At 43.4% G+C, this 23982-nt stretch overlaps 2 protein-coding genes across 4 annotated transcripts in view; one reads left to right on the top strand and one right to left on the bottom strand.

Annotated features, from left to right (window-relative positions):
• LOC124211707 (uncharacterized) overlaps nucleotides 1-23982 on the top strand; it is a 91092-nt gene that overhangs the window by 52176 nt on the left and 14934 nt on the right. The gene's annotated exons all lie outside the window — the stretch shown is intronic.
• LOC124211706 (transcription factor Sox-9-B) lies at nucleotides 5452-21998 on the bottom strand. Its single transcript, XM_046611042.2, has 5 exons — nucleotides 21096-21998; nucleotides 14925-15071; nucleotides 9305-9650; nucleotides 8276-8613; nucleotides 5452-7625 (listed from the first exon to the last, which is right to left on the bottom strand). The coding sequence occupies exons 1-5, from the start codon at nucleotides 21338-21340 to the stop codon at nucleotides 7211-7213; spliced, it is 1491 nt and encodes a 496-aa protein (XP_046466998.1). The 5' UTR covers nucleotides 21341-21998; the 3' UTR covers nucleotides 5452-7210.

The raw sequence follows: 23982 nt of genomic DNA, 5'->3' as shown, positions 1-23982 counted from the left end.
AGAAAACAGAAGCTAGGTTAAATGGCAGCTGATGATTTTTTACGCTCTCAACCAAAAAATGTCGTAGATGTTTAAAGAATAATAAAGATAGTATCTAAATTGCACATTTCTACCATTTCGCAAAATCACCATCACGCATTTTTACCAATAAAAGTCGAAACAAGGCAGCCGAAGCTGTGTGCTTAAAATGTCGAGAATCTTTTTATAACGACGAATGTTATTAATGGTAGAATGTAATGAGCTAAAGCAACAACAGAAAGGGTGATAGCGGAATGATTTCAATAACTACGATAGTGCAGGATAATAAATTATAAAACATGGTTGCGTACATCGTTTGAAGTTGTTGTTACACAATATTATTGTCTGCTATTAGTTTCATTGTTCTTTGAGGATGCACTTTGTGATTCGAAATAGCTGTGGGAGAGAAAGAGAGAAGAATATAGGGTGTGTGAAACGTACAGCATATAATATACATGGTAACGGTAAGATAAGACTATTTCCGTTGTGAATTGCCAGATAATTTTTTCTCCCTCTACCCTCAAGTCGAATATAAAAAACGTGTCGGTATCGCATTATTGTGTTTTAGACACCGACAGGTCAGATCGGCGTACATATAGCGATCGAAGTTCACGCCGAATGCAGCTCAGCTGTTAACTTATGCATACTTGCGAGAGAACTCGAGGGCTCAGAGCGTTAGTTCCAGATGTGAATAGGTACAACACATATCTCTACGAATTCACTTTGTTAATTCTAGTAAAACATACACATGATATACGGGTATAAATATTCGCATAACGCGCAATGCGAGCAGGCTATCCTGCTTTATTCTAGACTTATACGCTAATTAAAACCAACTGCGAATTACGTCTGTGTTGTTTTCTTGCGCGAAACGCAGTGTACGTGAGGCGAACAATTTCTGTTATAACCCTGGAGTACCACGCTCCGTTCCCAAACGGAAGGCTATAGTCGTGTTAAGCGACGACGTATGCGTAATAGAAATAGAAATTAATAGGGAAAGATGTCGTTGAGATTTTCCATACAAACACCGAGGTTGCAGCCGAGGAATTAGATTAGGTATCCAGCGAGCTTTAACAGCTACTGACTATCTCGCGGTCTATAACGGAAATTGTCATTACCTACAGACACTTTCCATTCAAAGGGCAACTGCTATCGATAATCAACCAACGTTATATTATTTAAAGTAACGTTCAATCGATACTTGGGCATTATTTTATAATGATTTTCTGCACTGGCTTAACAGCAGCGGTGTTTTCCATTTGGTATCTAAATTGGCCTGAAACTGATTTTATCGTGCATTTGCAACGGTCGTTCCTTATTGTATTTTTTCCTAACTTTTAAACTTCACTCGTAGTTGTTTATCCGTTGATACGCACGAATTTACAAAAACGGTTTACACACACGCAGAGCGGTGCATGTGATGCGCGATCGGACCGAACGCGGAGTTCTCTATCTCGACGTTTGCAATCAAGAAGAGAGTCGAATGGCGTCAAGTGGTTAAAAAACAGATCACCACGAAAGTTGCGTCATCTGGGTTCGTTCAACCAGATTGGATCCTATCGCTCCTCTCTCACATGATGCTCATGCAGTAACGTCCTGCAGAGAAGATGATCTCGATGTATGTAGATGTACGCGTAACGTACACACATCAATCTCCTCCAGTTCCCCTGCTTCGACTCCGACATTCGATCAGTTTCTTTTCATATTTCTAGCTTTCGTAGAACCAGTCAGTAAGTCAATCAGTCAGTCAACTGCTCGACTCTCTCTATCTCTCTCTCTCTTTCTCTCTCTCTTTCTCTGTCCCTTTGCTAGCTCTCATCTAAGTGATACTCTTAATCTTTCCAATGCAGCGGGGTGACGAAGAGATCTTCGAGAGTGACGATATTGATAATGCGCAGATCATCATCCCTCTGTGACCTGCTTGTAACTAGATATAGATCCCGATATCCCCGTTCTGTCAATTAGTCCGATCATCGGATCACTTACGTACAATTCATTTCCTTTACACGGTTGATTTCTTCCGACGAAACACGACCTATATTGCTATCATATATCAGCGGTATCGTTTCAAGATTTTGAAGAGTTCTCCGGCTGTGTTAACTTTGAGAAATGGGAAAGTGGGAAGGTCGCTCTCATTCTAATCGTTGTCCGGTAATTAACCAAAATGATTCCAGAAGGCCATAAATCACCGTTCCTTTGGCGATTTTTTTTTCTTTTTCTGGCACAGTCTAAATCGTCGAACTTCTCATAAGACGATTACTGCAACGTAATCGAATCTCGTGTATTCTTCACATGAAATTTAAATCATATGCATACCTTTCCCTTGATTAGGTTCATTATTCATCATCATCCTCGAGTTTTCAACTCGTATTTAAAAATTGCCTCGTCATCATGCGAAACGTTTAGCAAATTGACACATGTGAGAAACTATGCACACAAGTGCGCATATACGTTTTGGGGAATACGTCTGCATCGAATTGGCTCGAATGTCCGGACCAGGAGCGTCGAGGCGACGTCAGAATTGTGCGTAAGCGCTCTTTTCTCGACGTAGTACGCATATCGAATCACGGCGCGAAGGCTGCAGCTCCCGGGTCCCGACGTTGGACCAATGAAACTTGAAACTAAAACAACAAAATCTTTCCGGGAATTAGCCGTCTCTTCCTCCTTCTGCCTGCAGCATACACATACCCCGTCATCCGTGTACATTGCATATGCGTATGTATAATGCGTATAATGTATCCCTGTATACACATATCGTGGATCACTTGAAGCCAATTATCTTATGCGCTCGTATATTGTAATTAACTTAAACTGCACGCTCTGCACACTACCGCCATACTTCCACGGGATGACCCGTGAAATGAAATCCATGCATTATCTTTTCAAATGCGATGATGAATGTGGAAACGTGGATAAACTTTATGAAAAAAATCTTACGTAAGATTTCTTATTATATCGAGAGTCTAGCTTAATATTTTATTGGATCCTCATCGTCGCTTCATCTGTCTGCACCAAAAACCCAATCCTCGATATAGCATAAAAATTGATATACCGATACTACGAAGTTTGAACATCCATGAGCATATTATACGATAATAGTTTGAGAGGTTTCAATTGCGGTTGAATTATTTCCTCAGATTCTTGGTCGGCGAGTAGGCACAATAGGTGACTCGTTTCTCTTTGTACACCGTAGGTCCGAATGTAATCGAGAAAATGAGCCGAAGGATCGACGCGCATGACGTTGACAGAAATATGTCATCTCCAACGGAATTCATTACTTTATACTGCACACGTAACATACCAACACAGATATGCATATTTATACATATCCACGTGGTCCTCTGAATGGGTGACTTTGTCAAAATTATCGAGACTATATCTTACCTGACAAATATTTGCTCACGTCGGACGCGATCACCCAGATATATAAATTTCGTATCGCGAGTTGACGCGGACACGTAGAAAGATGCGATCGATTTTGGAGTACGTGTAAGTAGCACCTACGTCAAATAACCGTCTGTGGATACCTGCATATACGCAATTGTTGTCGACCTTAATACCGGGACTTATCACTGCTGTGTGTGCTTAGTCAAAAGTCGTATACCCACCGCCGATGCCAGATTCGCGCTGACAAAGGTTTCATCCGAGTTTCGGAGCGGACTGCCAAGATACAAGGTATAATAGTACAATGGTATAAAGTACCATAAAGTACGAAGGGTCGTCGAGGGCACGTATTACGTACGCGTTATTTCGAGCACGTGTGCCGTAGGAACTCGCTTCCATTTCCCCTTACAATTTCAAACCATACGTGAAATTAAACGAAGATCATGCTTAAACAAGTCGGCCTACTTCAAAGTAACCGTAACACACGCACGCAAATTATAATTCATGTATATTAAAATTTATTCCAAAAGTTCGTAATCGTATTTCTGAATGAAGTCTATTATACGAGAAGGCTGTGTGATGATTGTTTCGTGGGTCAGATCTCTCGGAATAATATTCACTTCAGGGAATCTTAAGGCTTAATATTATACTCCCATTAGTACCATCAGCCTTCCGCGCCACCTCGACCTCGGCGTCGATCAATCCTATCGCGGGGTCACCAATGCCGGCAACTCAGTCAGGAAACGCGCGTCTTTCCGTACGACGAATTCGAGCGGCTCGTTTCCCTAATTATCTTGTCTGTCTTATTGACCGTGATTGACAGAAAAATGCGCGCCGTTGTACCAATCTTGTCTATACATATATATATGTATATGTATGTATATATAATCACGGCAGTTGACGATAAGAATTTCGATTTTTATTCTCAAGGCATGTACCGACATCTGGAACGCACAATTCTAGAGAGACAGAATCGCGATCCCATAGGTTGCAATTGAAGAATTACTCCAGTCACACTATTCTTCAATTCTGTCGGATGATGTTATTTTTGAAACAGATCAATTTCGATTCAACTTAATTCAGATGGACTTCGAGATCTCAACTAATGACTGATATGCTTACTCCTTTTTCGTCCAACGATTGTCAAACTTACCGTCAACCAGCGGACCTAGAACTAATTGTAAGGTTGCTGGCGAGATGCATAACGAGATATTCCCACGAACCTTGCAGGACACGGGGGCTACGATGATAGCACTGTTTACCTACTCCTATATATAGACGTGATCTTGGAGTACGGTTGGTCCATTCATACAAGAGCAGCTCGTAAAGATGAAAGACAAATATTTGTTGCCATATTCGAGACACACTTTATACACTATAATGTTATAGTTCACGCGCCTTGTATGCGTGTGAATTTTCGGGACTGTGTCATTACGCAGCCTCGTGCAATGCGTTTCTTTTATACGCCCGAAGAAGCTGTCGCACGTATTGCACGCGCAACTATGACGAGTATAGGTAACGATTGAACTAAAAATAAAACTCGTGATGAAGTTTTATGAATAACGTTTAATTTTTCTCTACATGTGCAGCGATATAATACAAAATTATAAAAATAACATGCTTCTAGTATGTGTGCAGGACGATGTACCTACACATATATGTACGCGTATACGACAGAATGGGTTTCATCGGCATTGTTAAGCGAAGTATTACCATTTACGATCAGCTGGTGATTAATTTCAAACTGAGTAAACGATATTGAGAGAACATTCAATTTTATTACTAGTCCGAAGCTCCACTCAAAAATCACCGTCAACAGGATCGCTGTTCCCTTAACAATTTTATATATAATAGAAGCACGTCCGACGAACGGTTTAAGTCTAAAATTACATAATTATCTTATTATTTCTATCTGTGCCAAAATAAAAGTAAATAAATATATTATACCTATTTATATATTGGTAATGCATATACATACATATATGTGTACATATATATATATATATATATATATATATATAGATATATATATATAAAGTACGTATTAAAGCAAAAGAGAGGGGGAGGGGGGGGGGGGGGGGGACAATTCTATTATCAACTATCAATATTTTATTGTTACAGATAATTATTACTAATATGAAAATACGGCGGAACTTTGATGATATACGTAACTTCTTTAAAGATATGGTAATATGAACATCCTGAATTCCTTTTGCAATTCATTTATACTCGATTTACGTATAGTTTGCTTTTTGATACATCATCGGTAATACATCAATATGATTATTACGTTACTGTGTTATCTACAGTCGAAAGTTATATGCACTGTATCTACACCGGAGTGGCGAACATCGGGGAGCGACCAAGAATGTAATAAATTGTACGTATCGTAATAGCACACTACGTTTTTTCAATTCTGTGTACACAGACTCGTCATCGAACAAACTGAACCCCCAACATTGTTACCGAAGATTCCTATAGATTCAGGCTCTATTAACATACGCAAGTACGCAAAGAATCTATTCGATCGCCAGGTACATATGTGTGGACAAAGGTTATCATCCATACACATAGGTATTATATACGTTATCAATATACCCGAAAGACCGACACGCATCGAGTATACAGGCAGATATACCTTTGTCGCAGTACAAATTTATTGCCAGATAAATATACGCTTCACGATAACAAAGTACGTTGTCGATTTCGGGTGATACTTCTCTATTTGATACTGTCATGTTTCGCATATTTTTTTGGAATTTATTTCCAACTCCTGACTAGACAAACGTCAGTCAGATGTCGGGTTTAGATACTTATCTGAATAATTGTTATTCTAGGAAACAAAAACTTTGCTACTATTACTTCATGAAAATGGGTTGGGCTCAAACGGGCAAAACTTGTCTATAGTCGTAAAATGTTTGTTGCCCTTGATCCACATCAGGGGAAAATATACGCAAATTGTGATAAAAGGGATGACGCGATGGTTTAGTCAAAGTTCACGGTCAGTTACTACGCCTTGGTGCACCGATTCGTCATTTGTTCTCTTTTGCCTGAAAATGTTCGCCTTGGAATGGGTGGCTGTCATGGAATGATGTCATGGAATATTGTGGTACCTATACGTGTATATGGGTAAACCTATGCATGCGTGTATGTATGTGTATATATTATATATATGTGTGTATATTATACGCGAGACTCCACGTTGAGGGAAGCTGTATTACGATTATAATATATAGTATATTTGCGTAGCTGTAACGTTGGTCTAGAATACTCTGGCACACAAGTTGCAGGCGAGAGTAACATGTACAAATTTATGTAGTATAATATACGCTATGTATAAATATATTCGTGTGTTCAAAGTCGTTCCCCCGTTCCGGGTACTCGGGAAGTATCAACGAAAACGGGACCAGACACGAAAAAGATATCTCCCAATTATTACGAACCTCGATATTCAGAAAAAGGGGTTAAGATCCGAAAAGTCGTTAATCTTCTATAACGCATATACATACACGAGCTTAAATATGACTTTGAGATGTATTGCTACATTGCAGAACACGTCAGTGAACCTCATTCTCGACTTATCCCCTTCTTCCATTAGTACCCTAATCACCATTGCTGTTTTAGCGTGAATTTCAAACCATCGTCTGCGTAGTTTGAACGATTGAGGTACATTCCCACAATAATCAGCATTCGGACGCAACGGTGATACTAGACGTGACTCGAAGATGGATGAATAAGTATTTAATTAAACACACACACACGCACACACACATGTATATAAGGATCGCTTCCGTCCTTCTTCCCAGCTTTACAAACAGTTTGCCCATGATTCTTCTATTCCAGGTACGTAGCGATGGTACTGGTTAGTGTAAGGGCTTGGTCCCACCACGTGCGGGTGGCCACCGTGGGGGGTCGTCGTTGTCGTCGACGTCGACGTCCCGGTCGACGAGTTCGTCGTTCCGTGAGGGTGGCCGTGTCCGTGGAGGTGGAGGTGGACATGGCTCTGGCCGTGGTGAGGGGCGTGGATGTACTGAACGGGCGGTAGCGGTGGCTGGAGTTCGTGATATCGTATCATGTCGTGGGTCCGTTCTTCCCACGTCATCTCCAAATGGTGTTCATTGCAGTGGCGCTTCCTGGCTCTCTCTGAGTCCTCGTTATCGAGGTCCTCGTTGTCGTGCTCCTCGTCGTCATCCTCCTCGTCGTCCCCGTCGGTCATACCGTACCTTAAAAATCAATTCAAAACCGTCATCGTTCCGCGGATTAACTTGTCAGAGCTTGGTTAATTTTTACACGGCTTCAGGACTAGTTGTGTTTATTCCCGGGGGATGTGTGTATAACCGTCTAGATATGGATCTTTGGCTTGAGCAGCGATGTAAAAATATAGGTATAGAGACTGGGAAAAATCTGACTCGCACGGCTTCCGGTCGAAACTCTACTAAGTAAATACTTTTATGAATGATAGTCACGAGAAAAAATTCTCATTCGGAGTTATACTACCGTATTGTGATACAATACACGATCAAGAACCCAGCTAATGCATGCCGCAAGCGTTCGGTTTGAAAACGGCTGAGGAACTAAACTAGAAATAAAATTGACGTTTGTCTGAACTGTCATCACTGACAAACGATTCAATCTTGAGCTCTGACCAGATTTTTCAAGAATATTATCAACCAAACCAACCGATGATCACTCTCTAATAGCAGGTACATAATACGAAACTCCAATATTTGCTAACCAGTTTCCGTCCTCTTTGGACTAGCTGTATCTCCACATCAACATCTCCGTACACTTGAGTCATGCAAAACCTTAAGCAGTACTAATTGTTCAGCCTCGATAAACTTCACCAGGTAGTATAGACCAACCAAGCACCCACCTGTTGGGCAGCCACTGGGAGGCCGTTGAACACGGAGGCGCCAAGGCATACTGCATGTGGTGCAGAGCAGGAGGTGGAAGATACTGGTCCAACTCACTGCTCTCGACTTCGCACTCGTGTAGAGCAAGAGGCAGGTTCAACCCTGCAACACCGCCCAAGGTATTGCTGAGGGTAGTGAGGTGTCCATCCTCCACGGGTAGGCATTCGCCAACCTCGATGTACCGGAGGTCGACACCACCGTGTTGCTGGGGACCTTCGCATGTAGCCGACGAAGCCCCCGAGGACTGATCGTGGTGGTAGAGCGGTATAGTGCTGTTGTTCTGCTGATGAGGATTTCCCTGCGCAACCATTCGTTTTGTCAAGACCATCTCGCGGTGATGAGACAGGCGATTTTAAAGAACTTCGGAATAATCTTACGGGGATTGGGTTTTGGGTGAAATCGTTTGAATTTTTTGTATGTTGTAGATCTTGGCGTTCTGAAAACAAGTCTCCAAGGACACGACCTTCCGCTATGAATAGTTTGAGCGCTAGAAAAATGTTAATTACACATCGAGTATTTGCTTGTGCGAGAAAAAGTAAGAAAAAAAATTATTATTTCTAATAAATGAAACTTAGCCACGTAACCAGACTTCCGTCAATTCACTTGGAACTCGGTGATGTTTTTTATACTCTCTAATGTCCATTTTTCCATCGAAGAACTGAAAACATCTATTTGCATCAGACGCCGCCACGTAACGTCCTCTACAGGTAAGGTCATTGAGGTTAGAGGAGGCGATACACTTAAAGTGGCCACGTCTGGTTACGTGTACAAGTTTTATTTGTCAGAGATAATAATTTTTTTCTTAGTTTTTCTTTTGACAAAGGAATACAGGATAAAAAATGAACAGTTTTCTATCGCGCAAACTATTCATAGCGGAAATCGTGCCCGTGAAGACTGTTTTCAGAATGCCACGATCTACGACTATTTCCCTGAAACACAATTCCCATAAGATTATTACGGGGTTCTTTAGCAGAGCAGGCTGTGCTCACCTGCATGTTGGCGTAGTGCTGCTCTCTCGGCGTCGTCGGCGGAGTCAGCGGCGACAAACCCTGTCGTGGTGTCGTCGGGGGCGAGGAGCTTATGCCACTCTGGGGCGAGGTGGGACCTTGAAGACCACCGACCGGGCTTCTGCTGTCCTCCTGCTTGAACGAAGACCGGGATACGCTGAAGGTTACGTTGCTCTGACTCCTGGTTGGCGAATTGTCTCGTCCGTTGCTCCCGTTCTGTTTCCTACGTCGGGGCTGATACTTGTAGTCCGGGTGCTCACGCTTGTGGATCACCCGAAGTCGTTCCGCCTCCTCGACAAAGGGCTTTTTATCCGATTCGGACAACAACCTGGAATTGCGCGTTTCGAAAATAATCAGTGAGTGCAATGTGATATTTTTCTTCCGATTCTTTCTGATCTGATATTGTGTCTTACCAGTTCTGGCGACGTCGCATGAAACGACGAAGCTTCCCTAATACGCTACTTCATCGCGTCTATTTAAGCGGGTAGGTATGTAAATATGGGGATGAGTAGATAAAGCGCTCGTTTTTCGGGGTGAAACGGCAAGGGCTGATTAAATAAACAACGCAAGGAATATGCGGTAGAAATATAACGTGCGTATCGATTTTTGGTAAAAGACTGATTCATCCGTAGACCCCATCGTGAATCTGAGGTGTATGTATAATACCACGTGATAAAAGTTTGATACGGACTCAGGAATCACTGAGTGACTCCGACGGCTTGTCGGTTTGACGTCTCGTGGTAATGACGACGAAGTCAGTCAGTCAGTCGGTTGGTGGGTCTGGTTAGTGTTCCTTGAATCTTGAACCACCGCGTGAGCTGGAATACATACCTATGTGCGTGCGTACATAGTCACATCCATCCTCGTTCACCGTGCCATACGCGCACCTACACACAAGTATCCTCCATGTACACTCGAAGTATGCGTCGTTCATTCTCCGGCACAGCTTCGGGACTGGGACTAGTTACGGTTAATGTTTATGCTCCAACTGGCTCGTAAACCCTTTAGCTGATAAGCTTTTCCGGTATGGCGCGTTATATTATGCCTCGAAAGATTTGACAGGACGGTTGTGTGAATTTTTTATTACAGTTATTTTTTTTCGACACACACACACGCGCACACAAACACACATATAAAAATATAAACACTCATACACAGAAATATGTATATACATAGACGTTGCGCGTATTCGCCTCGCGGATCGCAATATTCCGCATTAGCGGTTGCTCGCGCAAAATTGTACACGCGGTGACCAAGGTAGCGAAGACAGAAACGAGTTATTTATCACCGCAATTCAACCTCTTGCAGTCCCTCTTTGGAGCTCGCTAGACTCTTCGTCGCGTCGTAATATTAGATAGATTAATAATCATTACCTTCTAATCACACCGCTCTCCGCTTAGTATACGACGACTCATGCCGGAATGCAACTCTTGGAACAATTAACGTTTAATTATGGTTACAAGATCGGGCGACGAGAATTGACGGGTTTAAGAGTTGAACACTCCTTGAGGAGCGACTCGTTCGCTCTTCGTTTACACAGGTATAACGGGGTCAGCCTGAAGCGCGAGGAGCTCGGATAAGGAGGTTCAAATTATGACAAGGAGCAGATCGGCCACTGAGGCGTCGCGGCGCTCGCTTGCTCGTTTCGTTGCGTGACGCCTCCGTATAATAGATGTGAAGTGCCAATGTGGTATGCATAGCCATATAGATACTATACGGGGTCCATGCGCCGCGGGTCCTCGACTACGCTTATAAGTATTATATATTTCATCTTTAACGGATGTTTTGTCACTCTTAAAACTCCATATGGTCAATGGACTTTGTCTTGGATTTTTCTTTTTTGTTACATCTTCTTTTTCTCTTCCTTGTATCTCCGTTCGGAAAGACGTACGGGGGTTACGATCAATCACGATATCTCAAGTTTCGCTGCCAGATGCGGCGCAGGGTCAGCCAATCTCGTCTTGCGCCCTGTACGTTCTATATCTCAATTATAATTGTAACTGGGTGTTATAATTTGTACATCCCGTGTTTGGCGACGTGGGGATTTTACTGCGTTAGATTCCGCGCAGATGATCTTCAGAAATTTTTTTTAACGAACAAATATTCGTATTCGACACTTAAAACCGTTTTGGACATGATTCTACGTCTCGCACTCGAATCAATTTTCAACGAAATACATCATGCATTCAATGGTGAGTTAGAAAAAGAATTATTCGTGAATTTCGACGTCCTATAGAAGTTATACCTTCGTTTCCTCTCTGACCCTATAATCTCTTTCTATCCATACCAGATTTACTTGGCCAAATGGGGGGCTGCGATGATGGTGGATGTTTACCCGAGATCTCTCGGCAAGTTAATGTGATACAGGTACACATAGATATACAGTGAAATTCACCTGACAGGGACAAGGGTGTCATTGTGGTCCTTGTACGAATCGGAGAGTATCGTAGTTACGTTATGCGCAGTAGTGTGAGGGACAGGGCGCAGGGATGCAAGTGGCATTATACATTTCATACGTGTTGTGTGTACCTAAGCCTATCCGTGTCACAGGAACTAACATCGTCGGCAGCTGCCGCACGAGCAGTTACGGATCGTTCGTGTCCGGCGACACCGCGTTGTGTGCGTTTATACATCCTCTGCACCGACCCTCCCCTACAGGCATAATCGCCAACCCTCAATATCTTCTTCGACAAATATTGTCGAAAAGTCGCACCTGGAGTTTTGACTACGGATACGACAGGCATGCCTACCCACTCCTGTGTAGTTTCATTTATTGTTAAAATTGTCGAGCGGTGATTTTATTTTGTCAACTTTATTTTACAGATTTGAGTAATTCGCATTATATAACGCGAGCATTTTTCGCGCGTTTTTTTATGCGTGTTTTTCGTACGCAAAGTACCCGTTTCTATGACGGTAGAGTGAGTCTGCGGATGCGCATGCGCGGGAGTTGAAACTGGTATTTTCTGTACTGCGCGCATGCGCTCTAGCGAACAAATCTGACATTACGCGAGCCTAACCTTAATGTCGTGCTTCGCAAAAAATCGCGCAACATACTGTTGTTATATAAAGAATTATGTGCGACACGGATGCAATGACCTTTCCGCCTCACGTATTTGCAATATCTACAAACTTTAACGCGGCCCAAAAAGACCCGGTTTGCCTCCTTGTTACACAGGATACTATTATTTAGTCGATGTTCGCGCCTAAAGGATTTAATTTTGCGAGTAAATCTAGAAATTATATCGAATAATGTAGTAACGTACAAAAAATTTTTAAAAAGCCTGACGCAGTAAAATGTCCCTATATAATGTATGGTCGATTCCGGTTCTAGCCACGTGATCTGATTTTGATAAAAGGTACGGAATGTCCCACATACGTGTGCTTAAGCACGGCAATTATCCTAGATGACTGCGGTACTGTTTGTTACGCCGCTGAAGAATGAGGCGCCGAATTGAATCTGTGCGATCATGATTGGGACCAATCACGGGCCCGGATCTGGACACGATCTATCGTGCCAGCGTCTCGGTGCGCCAAGATCTTACAGCACCCCCTGTAACGCGTGATGCCTATTAGCCGTTGGGTGAATTTTTTTCAGTCAATTTTCTCACCCGTTTCATTTTGCTACATGCAACTGCATTCGGTTTGTATTTAAAATTCAGGTAAACGTGCGGAGGGTACCAAGGCTATCGAGTAGTATGTAAGGATTCCGAACGCAGCTAATATTGAGGCAAAATTGAAAACACCCCGCAGGCGTCGACTCTAAGATAAATTTCATGTTTGACATCACGTGCTAACAGGGTTTCGGCCATTTCGGGAGGTGCTAAATAATGACTTTTTAGAAGTGACGCGTGAACGATCCCGCGACGCCAGACCGGACTGAACCTCTAAGCCTTGCCACCCCGTCCGACGACCTATATTTACTGTTATAGGTTCTTCTGTTATATCAATCCACCAACCGTCGATGCATCTTTCGGTTGACGTAGACAGGTTCGTTCCTCACGAGAGCCAGGTCTCAACAATTAAAGATGTACTAACGATCCGTAAGTGTTATTTCCAACGACGGAAAATATCGGCGAGAATCTTATCAATTACCTGCTCGAAATATATATTGTATGTAAATTTAAGGTGGTCATAATCTGTTTATCCATAAATTTGAATAATTTCATTATCAAGTATCACAGAATGAAAGATCGAGTGAATCGTATGTCAAAAAAAGGTCGCAATTGATTATTGGTTCCTTATTTTGAAGTCAATTCAATGTAGAATTAATTGATTTCACTGCACTGATGTTAGCCGCGATTGATCACTTACATAAATTAAATATCTGTAAATCCAAAATGCTACGAAACTGTTAAACCTCGTGGCGTGAAGCAAGCGAATGAGATCTCTGTTTGACTTCATATATTAGAACTAATTTCTCAAGATAGCAAACTCTAATTCATTCATCCATCTTACTCCGTGAAACCCGAACTATCACTGCAATTCGCACTTCGGTCCAATTAATGTGGTGGAGTTTCGGTTTTTAGACACTTGCAGCGACTGCTATGCTCAGAGTCAATATTTGGTCAGTAACGGGTAAAGAACTAATCTTAATACATATTCGTATATTCAAGTGTACTCGATGCTCTTTCACATGCAGGTGTTGTACGCATTTCCACTTGTGTGTATGAAAAGGGATAGCGGGGGGCCGTGATATCGGGCGAATTGAAATCACTCGCTGCGGGGGAGACACGACGCGCGTCGTCGGCGTCGGCTAATCGCGACGGAATACGCGGTTAGTTTCGTCTCGCCGGGGCCTCTCGTTAGCGGGAGGAAATGTAATCGTAACCCTTCGCCCCCCGCCGCACTGAGAAATATTTCACATGTTACATTAACTGGAAAAATTCAGTAAAACAGGCATCGTTGAGAAAACTGTTTGAATTTCGTTGGAATTACGAAAAACGAGGTACGCGTATCCATTTTGCGCTATTGTCAATCCTTTTTTGCTAATAGCAACGCAAAATCAGTTTCTAAGGTTTACTCTACTTTTTCAGTTAAACAAGGCTTTAACGTCGATTTATTCTTGCACAAGCATTAAATTTTTGCAACAGTCACAAGAAAATATAGCAACAGTGATCGTAATGAGAAAGAATAGTAACGGATACTAAACTTTCCGGTAACAGCTAGAAAACTAATTTCCATTCTGTACCTGCAACTATATTTTTCGATTGTGGTAAAAAATGAAAATAGTTAAGGAATGAGTGGTAACCTGAACAAAAAATTTCTCTCAGTGCCTATACAGCTATCGCTGCCCAATCGGCGAGTTTGTCCTTCAATGGTTTGCGGGTGTAAATTATTGCGGGACTAAATTGTTCTGGGAGTTGGAAATCAGTTGTGAAAAAATCTAAATTATCTCGAAACTTGAAATTTACGACTTCGTTTCCGGGCATCGAATCACCGACAATCACCTTGTGTACTTTGTACCCCTGTGCTAATTTGCAGCACCGTTACCAGATTCGCACGGTAGCTGGCTACCATAAATGACATTGCGAATTTGTCAGTTATACCATTGAAGGGCGAAAATTGACGTTTTTTTATTTCTGAACGAACCCCTGCAACTTACCGCCACAGTTTTCCGAGGGTCTTTGACAACTCGGCGTTGTGGAGCTGAGGATACTGATCGGCGAGCCTTCTTCTCGCTGCCTGTGCCCAAACCATGAAAGCGTTCATCGGCCTCTTAACGTGGGCTGCTCGCTTGTCCCCGGAACCTCTGCAATTTCATACATGGACAAACGTCGTTGTAGTGAGTGAAGCAAGTGTTACTAATAATAAATGATATCAAAGCATGGAATGGGATGTGTTGATTTGTTGCGCCTTCTCTGATCATCGAAATTGTGCAACGTCAAAATCATGCAAAACAGTATGAAAATCTTGTAAAATCTGTACAATTCAAAAAATCATTCGAATTATCACTCGCTCGATTCACTCTTTCACATAGAGTGGTTATAAATATTCTACTTCACAAGTCTGTCTGAGGGGCGAAAAATGACCTAGAAGGAGAGGATGGAGGAGCGTATTGTTCGCTCGGCGGCCACCCTTAGGCTCTTAGCCTCGTGGTCCAGCATCTCCTCCGTTTCTCCGAGAAGGACCCGGTCGGATTCCCGAATGCGAGCTACGCATGCATGAATGTATCATGTATGTATCTTCGTATGTATTTATGTATGCATGTATTAGAGGTGAGCTTAAAATAACACTGGTCGAGTGCGCCCGGGCGTACGGACGGCGTGCCCTTTGCTTATATGCCTACCTATATGTATATACGAGATGACTTCATCAGAGTTCTTCAGCTCGTCATCTCTCGTGCAGCGCTTCCCGCGAGTTTTTTTTTTTTCAAAGCTTGTGAGATTTCGTTGCAGCCTGTCGTGTTAATATCGCCTCGTTGTACGTTAAATTGTATTCCAGTTACAAAAGTATCACAGGCCGCTTTCGAAACACCGGGGGGAATTCATATACGAGTCGCAGATAATTGTGTTTAGCAGCCTGAGTAACGATAGGTGCGTGAATTTTTCGTCAGTTGTTACAGTTACGATTTTTTCGATCCGATAACAAATGTATAGTCGACTGCCGGAATCACGCCTCGATCCCTCCCTCCCTCCCTCCCTCCCGCCCTCCCATCCTCTTCTCTTTCTCCCCCGCGACGAGGCGCGTTCTACGCGCTCTTCGGCCTCTTTGAAACGAGCTGGGTGTGAAACTGGTGGGTAAACCTAAGCGGCAAGGAAATTAACACCGCACCTCTAACAGGACCCAACCGACTCGGTACATTACAGGTTTACCCAGATACGCAAAAATTTCTCCTCTTTGCACCTCATTTGCTTCCCAAAGATGCGTACGTACGATGTTTTACCTCTTTACGTGTACGGTTATACGCGCATATAACATACCTACCTATATCTACCCGAATTTATAATTATATGCGCATATGGTCTTGTCGTCTAAACTTCTACGCGATGTGCGTTATACGCCGCTTAAGTGTACCTATAATATGACGAAGTGCAAATATGAATTCGAGAATTTACGATTCTAATTGAAAACCGACATTTGTTCAGAATTAGCTTGGTCTTCGTGCAAAGCACGTGGTTCCGGCAAAGTAATGGTCTTTTTCCATTTCAAGACCGCGTACATTTCAGAATTCCGTACGGTACAACGTATGAACGAATTTATATTTACAAAATGTTGGACGTGAAATTAATAATCAGATTCATAACATCGTAACAGTCTCTGATAATATTTTTATTTCGCATCTACCTAACATCGTGTCGTTCTTCACCACGTCAATAAAACGTCATGTCGTTTTTTACCCCATCAATAAATGTTGAAATTAACTTTACTGCGGAACGTATGTTTAGGTATAAGCTGCTATTATTTATAGTATTCACATTGTATCTGCATGTTGCAGTAGAGTACATTATGTGTAATGTTTTTATAACGCGTATCCGTATGCATTACACGCGTATATTTGAATATTGTTCAGAGATTGTATCCCCGGAAACTCCGCCGACGACTCCTTGTCTCTCGTATTTTTTTTTTTTTAAATTTTTTTTTTACCCCTTTCTTTCTCTGCCCCCTCCCCCCTCTTTCTCTCTTGACAGATTATAAAACGAATTCACCGCACAAAATTCCCATAGACCTCATGGGAATAAAAACAGTCGAAGCTATCGCCCCATCACCGTATCAGTAGAAATAAACATTGCACCCGTTGCCGCCCTTGATAACCCCCTCAACCGTGCCGTGAAGATAAGGGACACCTATATAGCTCGGTACTTGGTACCCCGTAAGCCGTACACTTACACTTACAATATTATACTTCACACAGTGAAAGTCTGACGCAGCGTGCGCGTGCTCGGCCAGCATAGGTATGTGAAAGTGTTCACCGTGTAAACCTGGAAATTCGGGAGGATTCATGGAACTTGATTGGGAATCCACATTTTTTCAAAGAGTCGATTTTATTCCTGTCGACGGATTCCAGAATTGATTTAACGTGTTTCTACGCTGTAATATTGATCCGAAAGCTCGAACAACGAATTTATCATTATTATCCACAGCTCTTAATTCGGATAATTATCGTTCACCGCATCGTGTTGATAAAGAGTTTAATAAACGGCGCGTAAAAAGGCAAGTTTTTTCTCAGACAATCGGTATAATACCTGTACGTAGGAAGAGAGTCGAGGAATTCTGATAGTTCAGTCATCCGGCAGTCAGCGGGTTAAAAGTTATGAGAAAAAACGTATAAGAAAAGTCTAGGTAGAGAAGGAGCGAGGCCACGACGATCAGGTATACAAACGGTGCACACATACGGAAAATAATAAATAAATAAATAAATAGGTGTGTATGCGGCGGAATTAGTAAGGCTAGCCAAGCAGCGAGATTCGGCTGGCGAGGTCCCGGCGAACCGTAATTCAATTACGCAGTCAAAGACAGAGTAAACATGAACGGTGCCCAGCTTGCGACCCACTCGTAAACCTATGAAATTTGGTAGAATTGAGTGGGCCAACCTTCCTGGGGAAGTAGACTCGTCAAAATTTGTCAGATTTCATTACCAACCGGTTGCACAGGGTTCAAACTACACCGCTTCCCTGCGTCCGCCGGCCTGCGTTTATAATACGCGTTAATACCCTCTCAACGCGTACCTTTAACATGTTACCAAAAGGTGTTCCGATCCACAATTTTCGTCGCAAAGATCGGTTGCGCCACTATACAATTCACCGTTTCCTCATACCTAGATTTGTTCATCAATTTTTTTTTTTTTTACCGAGTGATCCGATAATGATTCTCACGATTTGTTCAAAGTCTAAACAGACCAATTCGATTTTATGGTATTGAATGAGAGAAAGAAGGCAGTGGCCGAACTGAAACCGGTCAGGCCAAGGATCATCCAAGTTTCTTGGTAGGCAACGTCGCGTCGGGATAAGGGAACTACCTGCAGGTTGTGGATTGACGTGACACGAGCGGTGGTTAGTCAAGAGATCACAGCAATCCACTGTACGCAGAGCACGTGCTGGATATAGGTTATAATATCTAATTATAAAAAAAAAAAATAATTTAAACAGTGTTTTCAACATCCGACGGCCAGGACTGGACTGGACCGGTTGTACATAAGACGCGGTGCGATGGTGACGAGCCCGAGATCGAGTGCTGGCCGAGTGGCGAGAGAATTTTTACCGAGCAATTACAAATACCAGATCACCACTCGGCGCCGTTCCGTCGTTGCATCATTCGCCAGGCAGACGTCCGCGTTGTTATCAAATCGTTAAAATCAAACGACACTCGAGCGACTCGATTTATATCCCGGTACACGCATTGCGAGTATGTCACAGTTGACACGGAACCTGCAGATCGTGGGATATTGGGTTATGGGTGTTAATATTTATTGAATTGATACGTTGGTACCATTTATTGGTTTCGCCTTCTTACTTAACTGGGATAGTGTAAGATTTTTACCGCGTTATTCTACGCCCTCTTTGGCCCAACTTCAACCATTATCGCACCTGATGGTCGAAAACTTGTAATCAACTCAAGTTTCTCAGTACAGTTGGATTGCATCTCAAGTTCTCATTACCTTCTTCCATGGGTTTAAGTTGAAGGTCTGAGAGATTACAGATCATACCGATTTTCTCGTGAATTCGATCGACTCGTGTTTGTATAAAGCGTTTTGCATAGGTATATATGTCACATATTTTTGACTACCTCGCAAAGTTTCACCACAAGCCTGTAATAAAAATGAAGTCCTATCTCAGGTCAAAGAAATCGTATTAAAGGAATTTGGACTCTAATATGATGAAAGGGATGAAAGGTATTGCAAGGAGTTTAGTCGAAGTCATTGTAATGCTGGGCAGTTGTAGGTTGAACCTGCGGTTCGTACAATGACAGCGTAACGTTATGATGTCATCCACTGTACTATGCATCAGGTTACATGTAAGACATTCGTACATAGGCATATATCGATAGACTGTCATTTAACTAATTGTTGATAATTGTGGGACAAGGATGTTTTTTCCTACTCTTATCCGCGAGCCTTTCCCAGGCTGGGGAAACAAGCACGTCATAATTGAGTTAGCGGCGTTGAACCTCCCTTTGCCTCTCACAGTACCGCTTACCCTCTACGCCTTTTCCGCGTCTGTCCCGCAGTCTAAGCCCGCGGAGTGCCTGCAGCGATTCAGAATATATACCTGACGTATGTGTGCAGTACGCGCATATTCGGACGTGCAAATACACACGCGTGCGCGTAAATATATATTATACATATACACATTAATTAGCGTCACGCTAAGTGTACTTATCTACACATATACGTAGGACACGCAGCATCGCGGTGCGCGGGTTTGCGACTGGCCAATGTCGTCTTATGGTTTCGCGTGTGCCGCGGTACGAGACACATGGGAATTTGTTGACGCACGGTCTAGGGCCTAGGCTTATCGTGTACGGTACAGGCAGAGGTGGTGGCGGGACGGCTAACTTTCAATATCCGACAGGCTCAACAGGTGGCCAGCATACCCGTGCGAACCGGGCGTGTGTATTGCTTCTAATGACACTCGAGGGATGCGTGAATACATCGGGACATGTCATCGTGGGTTGGAAAAAAGAAAGTTATTTCTTTTTTTTTTTTTTTGTTTTATTGTTCTTTTCTCTCCTTTATAGTGTATAGTCTATAAGACAACTTTTTCAAAGTCCTTGCACTCCAGTCTGAATCACGACCACCCATGAAGACACTCCCGATGGATCTTGGACGAGAACCGTCGAGACTGGTAGGTATTCCTGGGCAAAAACATCGAGGAGCTGATAGTTTCCAAATAATGTAGAAGAGGTCAAAGTTTACCGATCGCCTTATACAGCGTATGACTAGCGGGAACTTGGGAGAGCGATAACTAGCGATACCCGCCGGCTCCAGCAGGCATACGTCCCTAAGTCTGAAAGCTCCGATGATCGTGAGCCATGGTCACTCATCTTTGACCCCGTCTTGTGGCTTGAAAACTATCTAATAGACTAGTCTCTTGCCGATTTCGCTTCACAAAATATCTTTTTGTTCGTAACGAATTTATCCTACGGAAGAGAGCTACCAGGACACCCTGTATTGCCAATTTACTGTACGCCGCCAATGGCTGACTTAAAGAGTGTCGAATCGGTGAAACATTAAATATAGAAATTGAAGATTCTCGTAGAATAATTAATCACAAAGAGCACGTCCTTCGGTTTTATAAAACTCACGAGTTTGCGACGTCTGTGTCCAGCGAACAACCATCACCGGCTTTCGTTTCACGTCTAACCATCGAATGTCTAAAAATCAGGGTAACTTGGGGAGTTTTCTAGAGCCCTCGTGACTTCGCGGGATGGAGAACAATTACATGTGTAATACAACTCTGGTTCTGTACGTATTTAGGTGCATGCCAGCCACTGTAGCAACAGGGTATATCCCGTAGTTCAGTGACACTAGACGTTGCGAGATAAACGGACGCTGCAGTAACGCGTTACTGACCCTGCTTTAACAACGCGATAGCAACGCGATAGGGTTGACGGATAAATAATGACCCGTAGTACGTACATACTTGATTATAGAGTCTCGGTGCAGTGCATGTGGCATCTTAGACTACGGGTGCGAAGATGCCCGAGTGCAACGTACACGATGCACCACACATCGTGATTGGTACACGTACGACGGTCGCGCTTGGTATTGCAGGATATTTGCGTGGAAAACAATAATACGATTTTCGCAGAGTTAACAATGGCTTGGAAAACTTACTTGGTGGCAACAGGCACCAACGTCCAGTCGTACCCCTTCAGAACTTTGGCAACTGCAGCGCTGATTCCCTCGCCCCCGTTTACTCCACCGATTCCTGGACCATTGTTATTATTGTTATTGCTGCTGCTGTTATTGTTTTCGTTGTTGTTGTTGTTGTTGTTGAGGACAGGGGTGGAACTGACGCTGATAGAATTTTCCATCCCTGTCGCGGGTGGTGCCGATGATTCACCCATTATTTCGTTCATGTTACCGATCCTCCGGATCGCAGTAACGTCGCGTAATCGGCGGTTGAACGGGATAAATCACTTCGCCTATTATATATTATACAGAACCACTTTATTCCAAGGCGAATGTGTGAGGAACGATTCTTACTTTCAATCACAATCGTGTCGAACTATTTCTCAACGGTATTCCGTTTCGGCATATCACGTCACGGTTCACTCGTTAAAATCTCTTTGTCGTATATACAGCCGGTGGTTATATTCACGGCCTTTAACAGCGCACGTTCAGTCAAGTTTTCACCCAACAAACTTTCGGGTATTGTTCAAACGATCTTACGTAGGTCTGCGGGAACTCGTTAACCGATGCACAAGTCTTTAGGTACCGTTCACCGATCATTATAATACAAACGAACAGTGGACGTGAAGGATGCTCCTCATCGTCGGGAAGACCGCCGTCGCCGCGGAGAAGAATTCCTCTGATGGCGGAATTTGTATACTTGTACGAAAATCGCGTATGTATATTTACGAAACTGATTCTTTGTTTTTTCTTGAAATTTTTATTTCCCTTCACCGTTTCGCCCGGCCGAACAATCGTCAATCGATGACGGCGAAATTTCAAATCACCGAAACCGAACAACTTGCAGAGTTTCTATCCCAGCGGCAGGACCGCTGCTATAGTGGATCGTGTAAAACGTTCCGAGCTCAAGTGCGGTGGTGTAACGTCGCCCCGGGGCGCCTCCACCACGAGGCCTTTTCGGAGGCGGAGTCTGCCGTCGGTTTTATATATACCACCGACACTTGTTGCTTCCTGAATCCGCCGCCTTCCTCCTCGCCTCTCGCGCCGCGCTTCATTTCTCTCATTCCGTCATCTCCTTCTTCCTCTGTATACTTTGGCTCTCGCATCTCGTTTCTCTTACTCACCGTAGCGAGGTATTCATCGCCATTTTATTTCTGCCCACTCTTTTCGTCTCCCTGTCTCCCTCTTCTCCCTCTTCAACTTGTGCGAAAAGTCCGTCTAAGGTATATTCCACAGGTGAGTAATTTGCCCAATCGATATCGCCGAGGTACGTTAGTAATGATTTGGCAAGACGAAGACCTCTGTGCTCTGGAAAGAGAAAGAACGTTGCGTCGCGTATGCGTTACGTGCTGTACAACATAGTCGATTCCCACTCGTTCGTGCCGAAATTGCGAACTCCGCCAAGAGCAACGTTTTCGTACACTCGATTATCTCCTTCTCTCTTCGTCTCTCTCGATAAATATCTATATATTTGGTCCCGAGTTGGATACTGGGAAGTCAGAGCTAGGGTTGCCATGGTTACAATATCCTCCAAGTCCGTGGCCAATCGGGTTATTTCTGGCTCCTCCTTCTCCCAACTCCACTTCAGTGCCCCCCACTATCCGCTCTCTCACCCTCTCACCTCTCTCTCCCTCGCTCCTTTCGAATCTTCCTCTCATCCGCGGATGCATCGTGTATGTTCGCCTTGGCGCTGGTCTCCGATTGGTTAATGGGGTCTATAATTATGACGTCACCTACGCAGCGCACCTAATCCAGTACCGTTTTATTTCAACACCCGTACCAAGTTATAGCCGTTCGTCAATCGCTATCGACCGACTGGTTCTGAAATCGGAGAAATGCCTCAGGGATCAGAGGACCACCGTCGAGCAGCTAAATCGCGATTTGTAACCTGACTACACGGTCCGTTTTCGTCGTTACCAACATGTAGTTCAGCCGGTTGGCAGGGGCTATCAGAAAGCTGAGATTTTAACCGTAACTCGAACGACCGGGAATCCTTTCGTGATATCGTTAAAAAAATGTTAAGTCTAATCACACGAGTCCTTGTACTTGTATTTGCCTTCTATATCATCGGGTACTTGGTTTTTCGTATGGACCATGGCAAAGGCAAGTTTTGCACAACGATGCACAAAGGATGTATGTTTTAAGAAATTGAAACTTGGCTAACGATTTTAAGAAATTTAAGAAGGTTTTTCAATAAACGATTTTAGAAACCCAGAAGATAACACTGCAGGAAAGATTTTTAACGGGCTTAACAAGAATTTACACGATATTGGGTTTTGGGGACTTTTAACCCCTTTGATGCGTATAACAGTTTTACTTTGTACGTTAGGGACAGCATGCGCTTTGGGCCCCCTGCATGTTATACGCCAGGAGAGACGCGAAGAGGGCTTCTAATTAAGGGCCTAACAAGGCCCACGTGGGAGCGGGAAGAAAGTTGCAGAAATATGGAAGTGATGAGGCCTCGGTTCAGTGACTCCGGTCAAGATCCGATTCTTTTTGATCTGCCCGCACAGCATCCGCACGGAATAGACACGCCCAAGCATCTGAGCAATGACTCTTCAATATAGTTCACGTTCTACGTGTATATCTATATTACGATCCGGGCCAGCACTGAAGTTGTGATTTAAATATTAGTCCTTGTCCAAGCGCTTCCGCTTTGGTCGTGGTACGGCCGCAGATTTGATATTTTTCACCGTACGTGCAATCTCAGACTAGTGAAAATTGTTTCGAGCTGTGGAATAAGTCGCCGCATCACGTAACGCAAGGACATTAATTTATTTTCAAGATTATTGCTACGCCGTCTTACTTCCGAGAATATATCACTCGCCCCGAGATCAGGGACCCCAAAACCGACCTCCGGGAGTCTGCC

Source organism: Neodiprion pinetum, chromosome 2, assembly GCF_021155775.2.
Source record: "Neodiprion pinetum isolate iyNeoPine1 chromosome 2, iyNeoPine1.2, whole genome shotgun sequence".
Taxonomy (NCBI): Eukaryota; Metazoa; Arthropoda; class Insecta; order Hymenoptera; family Diprionidae; genus Neodiprion; species Neodiprion pinetum.
This window is presented reverse-complemented; position numbering and strand designations above follow the sequence as displayed.

Bases quoted from the DNA above. Each gene is read 5' to 3' on its own strand.
- LOC124211706 (XM_046611042.2), bottom strand. From the start codon at position 21,340: ATGAACGAAATAATGGGTGAATCATCGGCACCACCCGCGACAGGGATG. The intron at 15,072-21,095 runs GTAAGTTTTCCA...ATGAAATTGCAG, and splicing joins TTGGTGCCTGTTGCCACCAA to AGGTTCCGGGGACAAGCGAG. The intron at 7,626-8,275 runs GTGGGTGCTTGG...TTGATTTTTAAG, and splicing joins TCCCAGTGGCTGCCCAACAG to GTACGGTATGACCGACGGGG.